This window comes from Microtus ochrogaster, unplaced genomic scaffold, assembly GCF_000317375.1.
Source record: "Microtus ochrogaster isolate Prairie Vole_2 unplaced genomic scaffold, MicOch1.0 UNK11, whole genome shotgun sequence".
In the NCBI taxonomy this organism is placed as follows: Eukaryota; Metazoa; Chordata; class Mammalia; order Rodentia; family Cricetidae; genus Microtus; species Microtus ochrogaster.
This window is the reverse complement of record NW_004949109.1, coordinates 7,750,494-7,760,868: the sequence shown is the minus strand read 5'-3', so window position 1 is coordinate 7,760,868 and position 10,375 is coordinate 7,750,494. Positions and strand designations below refer to the sequence as shown.

Sequence of the window (10,375 nt, the reverse complement as noted above, 5' to 3'; positions counted from 1 at the left end):
CGGCTTAAGAACTTAAAGTTGGTAACATACAGATGTGAAACATCTTCTGCCCCCCAGTGGTTAAAAGTAATTTTGCAATGTTGCCTCCACTTCACTGTTTCAAATTACAAAGGGAAAAGACACAATTATTTTTGAAAGTGTGAAAACTGTGTGATGCATTGCCATAGCTAATTACTTTTATTGCATATTTTTACAACGGAGGAACAATAAATTCTGCTTTATTAACCACACTGTACCAGTGCCTAGAAATCTGGGCAAGAAGTAAAATCAATTTTGTGATATTTTCCCTTCAGGATTAAAATAATGTTTTTCGATTTCTACAAAGAGACTGTTAATTTGACGCCAATCTAGTTATAATTTAGTTCCATTCCTGATTCGAATAGTGATTTTCCTGTTTGGCTCCCTTCATATTTCAGTTCCTAGATTGAGGATGAGGATATGGGTAATAATTCTTCCTATTTCCTTAGCTCCATTTAGGATGATAGGCATCACATTCATTGTATGCCGTGAGGGGAGAATGCCAGGATGCATTCTGTGTGGGATGCTCTCAGTGGTTGTCTTTGGGCATCTTTTGGGCTAGTTGTTAATGCAGAGTCTCAGAAATCAAGCGCAAAGTTTTTAATTTTAATTGACTTCAACATGAAGCAGATGGGAAGTAATGCAATGAGCCTTTGGGCAGAATGCAGACGGGTTCTCAAGTTCAAGGGAGAGTGTTGTGAAACGGGACACGAGCGATCATGGCTTTCATTTCTTAAGGGAATTGAACTAATCAGACTCCTCATTGTCATGGCCATCCTGAAAGGTCTCCTCATAGCCAACTGTTCCCAGAAAGCTGTGCTCTCCCGGGTATTTCCTTACCAGCTGTGAGCTGGGACCCAGGTCTGCTGAGTATGTCAAGAACCATGAGTGACTAAAAGGGGAGAGACAATATTGACAACATAGCCTCCTTCAAGACATGCTTAAAGACAGTGAAAGGAAAATATTTAGGTGGAAAGTTCTAACATTTTTGGATGATGGAGGATAATAGAGTCCAGGCCTTTTGAAAACCATCAACCTTGTTATTTTCATGGGATGATTGTTTGTTTGTTAGTTTTTTAAATTTATTTGCATTCGCTCATATTGTATCAGCATGCATATAAAGAATAGAATCAGACTTCAGAAAAAGACTGGTGAAATATACTTAATCTATTGAATTGTAAACTTATATGAGGTTAAGATGCTAAATGTTATGTTATATGGATATTTTTCACAATAAAAATTTATTTCAAAAGTTAAGCAAAATCTTCCCAATTTATTTATTTACTTTATTTATTTATTTTGTATACTCTGCCTGCACATGTACCTGCAGGCCAGAAGAGGGCACCAGATGTACTTGATCATGTGTGGGCGGGAAGTTCACAGGCAGGAAATATGCCAGGATGTATGTTTGCCCCTGATCCCGCCTGATGGGAAATAGTTAAGCTGCTGTAAAACTTGATTTGCATCCTGGCCATCCACCTGGCCAGTATCTAATTAAAGCTTGCTACAAATTTGGCTTTAAATCATGATAGTGGTCTTAATTTCTACCAGTGGGATTAATAGCACCAGCTCAGGACTTTTTTTTTTTCCATACATTTTTTGTGTGAGAAGAAAGAAGTCTTTCTTGGTTAGAACAGTATTATTTAGGGTTTCTGTTGCATGCTCCTGTATCCAAATTTGACCTGTCTCCAGGAATTTTGGTTGATAGGAAACAGGCTTCCCTGATGAACAGACACAGGTACAGAAGCCAGGGTTTTCAGAAGCTAGCTTGCAGCTTGGTTCTCCCACTATGCAGTGTGGTAACTTCCTGTGATAACTTCTAAAGGAGGGGACCGTGTGATGTCCCAAGCACATCTTTAGGAAGGAAAAAAAAAAAAAAGCACACAGGGCATAGGGGCCAGTATGTTCACTTTCTGGCCTATTCCATTTCCTTGGTCACGGGTAGGTGAGCACAGGTCTTTCATTTTTCTCATGAGGAATTGCCCAGAATCAGGACACTTTTTCATTTTTTTCCTATTTTCTGAGGTCACTGTCATAGTATGATGTATGGAATGTGGTGCTGAGACCACGCAGAAAAATCACTTCCGTGAAGATCATCGCTGTATCAGATGGGCCCAGGCCCAGCTTTCCCTGAAGCCCTCTACGCTAGAAGAATCTGTCGCCATGATTCTTTTTGGCATCAAAATCTCTCCTGATAGGGCTGGAGAGAAGGTGCAGTGGTTATGAGCGCTTGTTCTTGCAGATGGTCTGGGTTCTTCTGATTTCCACGGGTACCAGGGATATGCATGGCACACATACATACAACCAAAATGCTCATACTTAAAATAAAAAGATCTCTATGAAGTTTCCAAGAACTCTGCACTCTCTAGGAAAATCTGGGCCCTGCTAAGGCATCAGATCAAGTACCCTCCTAGCAGCTCTCAGTGCTCCTTCCTAGGAGCCATTCCTCTGCACTGCAGGAGGTCAAAGGTGAAGCCAAACATCAACATCCAATAGCTGTAAAATTCTCAGCGCAGATAACTAACTGTAAGACATGGTTGGAAGTTAGTTAAACTGAGTCTAGATCCCTCCCTCATGCAGAGATAGAAAGGAGAACACTTAGGTTTGTTGAAAGTTTTGTTTTGTTTTTTTCCCCAAGGGAGTCCCTACCTACTTTGCTATCAATTCCCCCTACCTGAGCCTTTTCTTCCCTTTGTTGAGAAAATGTGTTTCGTGTGGTTTAGAGTTACAAAGACTCCAAAAGTTAAAGGCCTGGGGAGCAGGTAAGAGTCACCTTGAAATCCTGCTTAGGTTGGGAGGGTGAGCCGGGCCTGGCAAGCTGTGGCAAGCTGTGGGCTTCCTGAGAGAAAGTGACTTAAGCCCTTCCTACTCAGGGGTCCCCGAGGAGAAATGGTGTGTGTGGAGTGGGAACCCAGGCTCCAGGACTCTGCCTAGGGCAGCCTGGAAAGATGCATAGAAAAATTATGGTTGAGTATATTTGTAGAGTAAAGTGAGATGTTATTGTTTTTTATAAGGTGGAATAATAAATCAAGTTAATTAAGTGTGGTGTATGTTTTACTTAGAAAGGTCAAAGAGGGCTGGAGAGATGACGCCGTGGTTAAGAGCACTTGCTACTCTTCAAAGCACCCAGGTTCGATTCCCAGCACCTACATGGTGGCTCAAAACAGTAACTCCACTTCCAGGGCATCTGATGTCCTCTTCTGGCCTCTGTCAATGTCAGGCACACATGTTGTACACAGACATACATGTAGGCAAAACACCCATATAAAATAAAAAATAAGAACAATAATAGCAGACAAATATTGTGGGATATTTGTACACTGTGTGAAAATGTATGGCTGTGATTGTTGTAATAAAAGCTGAATGGCCAGTAGCTAGAAAATGTTAGGCAGGACTTTGGGGGACAGAGAGGACTCTGGGAAGAAAGCTGGAGTGTGAAAGCAGACATGGAGAGGAGACAGGAAGTGCAAGATGAAAGAGAGGTAATGACACGGCAGAACAAGGGTTAAAAATATGGGTTAATTGAAGTTATAAGAGCTAGTTGAGACAAACCTAAGCTAAGTCTCTAGGTCATTATTTGTGGATTGGCTGCCCAAAGATAGTTCGACAAGAAAGCTTGTTACAGACTGACTTTTTTTGTTCTTTTCTTCTTTCTTTCTTTCTTTCTTTCTTTCTTTCTTTCTTTCTTTCTTTCTTTCTTTCTTTCTTTCTTTCCTTTCCTTTTTTTTTTTTTGACACAGGGTTTCTCAGTAGCTTTGGATTCTGTCTTGGAACTAGCTTTTGTAGACCAGACTAGCCTCAAACTCACAGAGATCTGCCTGCCTCTGCCTTTGGATCATCCTGGCTCTCAGAGTCCACGTGGTGCTGTATAGCAGGAAGGAGAACTGCAGCCTTGAGTCTCAAGGCTCAGTGTTGCTCATGGGGTCTATGTCTGCGTCTGTGTGTGTGGGGGGCGGGGCATTGAAAAACTTCCGGGCAATTCCCTGGGACACGGAAGCGCCATAGAAACCTTTCCTGTTCTCCTGTGACCGGTGTATGCACCATGTTTTTACTGGAAAGGTACCCAGGCCTTTCTTTCTGGCAATAGGAGGGTCCAGGACAACAAATGAGAAGCCGTAGGAAGAAAGCGAGCAGCAGCTAGGCCCCCAGCTTGGTGACTTAGGCAGTGTGGAAGCCTGGTGCTGCTTCCTGAACAATTCACTGGAGAAACTGCAACCTCACAGAGCTGGATGAGCATCTGGCACCCTGGATTCCCTTCACTCTCTGTCCACCCGAACACTCTGGAGAACGGGGCAGATTGTTTCCCAGGTTACCATGTTTCCTCCCACCACACCGCCGCTGAGGTAGTTTCCCATCAAATCAGAGGCTTACATTTTTAAAGGAAGTGCTGAGGGATGCATTAGAGGTGAGTTTCCAGATATAGATACAAGGACATTGAACGCGTCCCCTATCATGGTCTCCCTTTTATCCAGCTATGATCTCAGGGTTCCTCTGTCCTATAAAATTACACAGAGAGCTAGCTGTCTGGCTTTAATTCCAGTCTGTCACAGACTCCCTAACAGTGACACGGAGAAATCATTTTAAAACATATTCACAAGTGATTTGTTACTTGGTCCACTTCCTTGTCAATCATCAATTTTCCCCATATTATCTGTCAGGTGATCCTTCTATTTAATTTTTTAACAAGTGTAATTGTGCACATGATTTTATGTGTGTGTCTAATTTGGAAGAATCCCCATGTCGTACAGAGGTATGGGTTTGTACAAGACATATTTTTCCTTTTTTGAGTAGGATTTTCTCCTTGTGTGAGAGCAGCGAGGGGAGACGCAACCTCCTCTCATCTGTATTGCTGGCAATGCAGCCCAGGCTTGACCTCCGAGGGCGCCAGACTGTCTGATGGGGCTCTGCAGACCTGAGGGTATGGACTGCAGAAACAGACCCAAGGAGCTGGGCAGGGACTCTGCCCAGGGGTGTCCTAGCCAGGCCTCATAGGTTCAGGGGAGAACAGGAGCTGGCAGGGAGCCAAGGCTGATTGCTTCTCTGCACGCTTGGGAGGTTTTTCTTCAAATAAATATAGAAAAGAGCCCCCCCCTCCCGCAGCTCCACATCTGTAATCTCAGTGGCTGGATGGCTGAGCTGGAGGTGGAGGTGGGTCTTGGAGAGTAAGCGCTGGGCTCAGCAGACTCCTACAAGACCTAGTGAGAAAGAGGCAAGAAGTGCTCAATGCTGGGTGGGGCATGGGGAGGAAGGGACATGCTCATGATTTTATAATGTGTGATCATGTAGGTCAGTTTCTCTCTCATTCTCTTCTTCTCCCTTCCTCAGTGTTTCCCTCCCTCCCTTCCTCTCTCTTCTCCTCCCTCTCCTCCCCCTTCCTCCCTTCTCTTCTCCTCCCTTCCTCCTTCTCTCTCCTCCTTCTCCTCCAGCCCTCCTTCCCTCCCTCCTCTCTTCTCTCCTTTCCTCCCTCCCTTCCTCCCTCTCTTCTCCTTCCTCCCTCCCTTTCTACTTCCTTCCCTCCCCCTTTGCTCCTTTCCCTCCCTCCCTTCTTCCTTCCCCCCTCATTAGACAGAGGCATCTTTATTTGCAATATTGTTTTATTCTGATAAAAGTTACTTCAACTTTACATTACAAACATTCTTGACTTAGTTAATAACCGTCAGCATAACCTGTACTGACAGGAAAAACTGGCGCTCTTCCTTGTCAACACCACAGAGCTGCCTAGGCTACAGGTCACAGCTTCATAGCATCTTCAAGGATGGGATCCAGGTTTCCTATTTTTCGTGTTTCCCTTCTGCATCTTCTGTTTCCGTGAATGCTTGTCTCCTTAAATATAACAGGAGAGAGTGTTTTCATCTATTAGAGCACTAGCAAGCAAGGTACATAAAGATACAGGTACATAAAGATACCTGGGTGTGCAGGTACACTAGTCTCAGCAGTTGGGAAGCAGAGGCAGGAGGATCTCTGTGAGTGTGAGCCCAGCGTGGTCTATAGCCAGTTCCAGACCAGTCAGATCTACATAGTGAGATGACGTTTCAAAGGAGAAAACCATTTTAGGATTACTTAGTTAAGCTTTAGCTATAGTGGGTTTTAGTTGAAATGAATGAGATCCTGGTGGATTTTGAATTTGTGATGGGCACTTATCATTGACTTGGCTGTCCAAGTCTATCTCGTATTATAAACAGGGCTTCAGCAAAAATGGCAGCAATCCTCCATCTCCCAATGACTGAGGTCCCAACCCACGTCTGGGCCCCATTTGTCTGTGTTTTGTTCACCCTCTACCCTCTGCCCTTGCCCCAACCTCTTTCCTTGCTTTTGGTCCTGCAAAAGGGATCCCAGCTCTCTCTGGCTCGCCTTGTTTCAGGGCCTTCACTTCCACTCAGCCCTTAGTTTGGAAATGACCCCTGTCCTCCCCACAGTCTGCACATTCAGAGGCATGGGGTTCTCTCTCATGGATGCACATTCGTAATGCCGCCCTTAAAACAGTCATTCACTCTCCCCAGTACCCAGCGCTTACTAGGGGCAGTCACAGGTCTAGGCCCTAGGAATATGGCAGCAGATTAAATGTTGGGATTTATAGACATGAAAGTCTATCCTAAGCATCTAAGTCAGAAGGCAGTAAGTTTCTTGGGAACAGTAGATGAGATATACTCTGAAATAGCCCCTCTGACAGAGTCTGCAGCCCCACCTCCCTAAAAAAAAAAGACTTTTTAAAAAAATTATATATTTATATATAGTCACTATTAGAAATAACATTTTCTAATCTTATATAGTAACTGATACTCTGATTTGTACATAGTGGATAGCAAATATTTGTTAATTAGTACAAGAATGGTCGCAGGAGGATTCATTTATAAAACGAGATGCAGAGCACCTGCCTGGCCAGCATGGCGGTAGCTCTGTGGCAGAACACCTGCCTGGCATCCATAAGGCCCACATTCCATCTCCCACACCATCCTGATGCCATCTCCCACACCATCCTGATGCCATCTTCCACACCATCCCGATGTAGTTGGGGAGAGGAGAAATCCCTGCACTTGCCCTCTGATGATGGTGTGAGCTGGAACATTGAACAACATGTCAGAGCCTAAATCTGCAATCCTGTCGTTGCACTTAGTGTGTGGCCTACAGAGTTGCCAGCCTGATGGCAGCATGTGACGGGTCTTCCTACACCTGTCCTTGAAGAGCTCAGGATGTACGGGTGTTTGCTTACTTGGGTGTTGTCTTCCTCCCTCTGAGCCAGCGCTCCGCTGCTACAGTACGGGGTGCACATTGCCGGTTCTCTGACCATGGAGCTGGCCGGCGTTCCTGCACTTACCTCGATTGCTTCCCACCAGGACTCTGGATTTCTTGATGCTGGCAAGTCATGGCGTGGAGCAGCTCACTGGCAGCCAGTGGATGCAGGGATCTCTGTAGCCAGCGACTCAGTGTCTTGGGGATGCTTCGGGCTGTTGTTCTCCCAAACCTTTGGGGCAGGCTGGGAACGTGGTTCAAGATCCCTGCCTCCACGTTGGCCCAAGCCCTGGGGCTCCTCCCCTCTTCGGCGGTCCTCCCAAATCTCAGGGGCAGGTTGGCTGCCGAGTGGGGCACTTTGTTGGCAGGGGCTGGACTCATCTTAATAACATTCTTTGCCCCCAAATCTTTTAGTTCTTGAAAACTGACACTTCTTTCCTTTTCCCCTTTTGGGATTCCTCTAGGCTATAATTAGAAACGGCAATTAAAATAACTTATTATTATTACAAGCCATAGATTAAATCCTAAATTAACTTAAATCCAGACTTTAATCTGCAGACTTGCTGTAGCTATAAACAAAGTTTGTGTTTCTATATGCAGAATTTTTAAATAAATAATTTGTATTACGCTTCTTAAAGCAATCTAGTTTCTCTGTCCCTTGACTATTGTAAGACAACTATAAAATATTAATAAAAATATACATAGTGAGAGCAGCAGTATGTTCAAGCAGCAGGAATATAATGAAGTATTGAAATGAGGCGAACATTTATTTTATTGCAGTTATTTTCTTTCAGGTTTTTGATTCATATTGTTTATGGAATATTTTATACGTTTATATTATGACTTTGGAGAACACTATTCCCTTTACACGCAGTGTGTTTCGCCTCTCTCTTTAAAGGTCAAATGACACACAGAATTGTTTCTAGCCTGGCCAGGGCATGGCTCTAGGCAGTTCCATTGAGTTTCTCTCTCTACTCTGTCATGTTCCAAGTTCCACTCTAAAACCATGTCTCAAAAAAACCAGTTGCATTTTAATTAGACTACAATTTACATTCTTAGTGACAAGCCCGACTTTGTGCGTGAGTTACTACGTCCAGGAAACCTACTCATTGGGCTCATATAAAGCGCAGTGAATATTTAGTTAGACTTGGTTCTACCTTGAACATTGAACCACATTTAAAAATGTAATAATTACTTTCTGCTTATAATCTGAGTGATAATACTAACCAGAAACTTTGCAGAACATATAGACACCCAGAATAAATATAACTCATAGTTCCCTGATGTAGGGATGGACAGCTTCACTAGATTTAAAGATACCACAGACTTACCAGCTTGTAATTGCTAAGGAGAAAGCACAAGTGCTGTGCTTGTCATGCAAGCTTCCAGCTAAAATGCATCCAGATCTTATTTCTAGAGCTCTCTGCTACAAGCATGCATCTTTGAGTCAACTGATATGGATCAATTTACCTTTTCTTTGCTAAGTATCCCATGCTGGGTACAGTAAGTGTCATTGGAGAGGTCAGGTTGATTGCTATTAAAGTGGCATCATATATTGTCACAGAAAAGCTGAAGTGTGACAGAAAGCCAAAATCAAAAATAAAACAAATCATAAGCTTATTTTTTTTTTTTGCTTACTCTCTGTAAAAGCATTAGATTCAGGACAAATAGGGTGTGCATGTACATAGTTTATATTAGTGTGTATGTATATAATGTCAGTTACCTTAGTATGTCCATACAGAATGTCAGTTATATTGGTGTGCACATATAGAATGTCAGTTATATTAGTGTGTACGTATAGAATGTCAGTTATATTAGTGTGTACGTATAGAATGTCAGTTATATTAGTGTGTTTATGTATATAGACTGTCAGTTATATTATTGTGGATGCTTATAATGTTCATTGTATTAGGTAGATTTTAAGACTTACCTGGAGATATTTGTCACCCTTTTCTTGGCTGTGAAAATGGGGCATCATTAATTCATCTGTACAGAAGATGTTTGGTGTTAGTAAGCTTAAAGTGGCTAAAGTTAACAAAATGAATCGTTTTGAAGAAATAATTTCCATTTTCTCTAAATCCACAATTGAGTTAGTATGTTCAGCCTGGTGCCTACGAGCCTGTGAGACGGGAACTCACGGTGTTTTTATACTGCAACAGATGAATTCCACACATTGCAAGTAGTAATATTAATTAGAGTGTGTAACTGAAATATGCATGTAAGGAATGTGCCCAATCCATTCTGGGGGGACAGCAATGTTTGTGTTTGCAGATCCATCGACTTTGAAAAGAATTTCCCTCATTATGCAGGCCCTCCTAATTAGGAAAGATTGGGGCAACAGTCATTAGGATTCCGAACAAACAGGATGTTTTATTTCTCTGAGCTTAAACAAGAAATCTTTTGTTTTTGATGCTTTTGTTAGTTTCTGAGCGATGCTTTAAAAGGAAAAGAGAAAGGATTCCATACACGCTGGCTGTGCTTTGAAAGCGTTCGGACAAAAGAGTTAGGCGTAATGTTTTCAAAATGTCAGATAAAATTAAGAATGTGAAAAAAGTTGTAAGCCACATAGTACCCCAATAAAATGCCATGAATTAATTAGTTTTGTTAAATGTTGTTCCCTTATCACAAATGTCAGCTGTCAGGAGGATGAGCAGCAGAGAAAATGTTCAGTAGGCGTTCCAGGAGGCGGTTCGGCCACTTTGTGATTTGCCCTAAGGGTCTAATTTGGCAATTGTGTATAAATCACCAGGATTTTATTTCTGTAAAGACTCCACATCCTACCTTCCTGCTCACAATCCACAAGGTAAAGCATCTAGCAAGGGGATGAGTTAGTCACACACGTGCCCTGTTTGTTGCTCCCAGGGCCCATATTATTTAGGTAATCTCACTTTGCTGCAGGCATACTGACATCACGGCATTAAGAGAGAATTTATTGAAATAAATGTGTATTTGCTGAAATGCCACAGAGAGTCCCTTTTGGAATAGCTGACTGGTATTCTGAAAGACTTGCCTTATCACAAGACCCGCTGCTCCAGAGAGGCCAGTACGGGTCTTGTCAGCCCTTCTGTCCTTCTGAGAGAACTATACCTCACGTGGAGATCCGTCCACTTCCAGACAGAGACACTTC

General features: G+C 42.9%; 1 protein-coding gene across 1 annotated transcript; it reads right to left on the bottom strand.

The window, feature by feature from the left end:
• Positions 1-5,600: 5,600 nt before the first annotated feature.
• Positions 5,601-9,350, bottom strand: Npvf (neuropeptide VF precursor). The gene is made up of 3 exons (XM_005372453.2): positions 9,179-9,350; positions 7,334-7,713; positions 5,601-5,841 (listed from the first exon to the last, which is right to left on the bottom strand). The coding sequence occupies exons 1-3, from the start codon at positions 9,314-9,316 to the stop codon at positions 5,790-5,792; spliced, it is 570 nt and encodes a 189-aa protein (XP_005372510.2). The 5' UTR covers positions 9,317-9,350; the 3' UTR covers positions 5,601-5,789.
• Positions 9,351-10,375: the final 1,025 nt, after the last annotated feature.

What these genes read in the sequence shown, in the direction of transcription:
- Npvf (XM_005372453.2), bottom strand. Translation starts at nt 9,316, where the DNA reads ATGGAAATTATTTCTTCAAAACGATTCATTTTGTTAACTTTAGCCACT. An exon ending in AGGGTGACAAATATCTCCAG is followed by an intron (nt 7,714 to 9,178) that starts GTAAGTCTTAAA and finishes TTCTAATTATAG; the next exon opens with CCTAGAGGAATCCCAAAAGG. An exon ending in CCTGGTGGGAAGCAATCGAG is followed by an intron (nt 5,842 to 7,333) that starts GTAAGTGCAGGA and finishes GTTATATTTAAG; the next exon opens with GAGACAAGCATTCACGGAAA.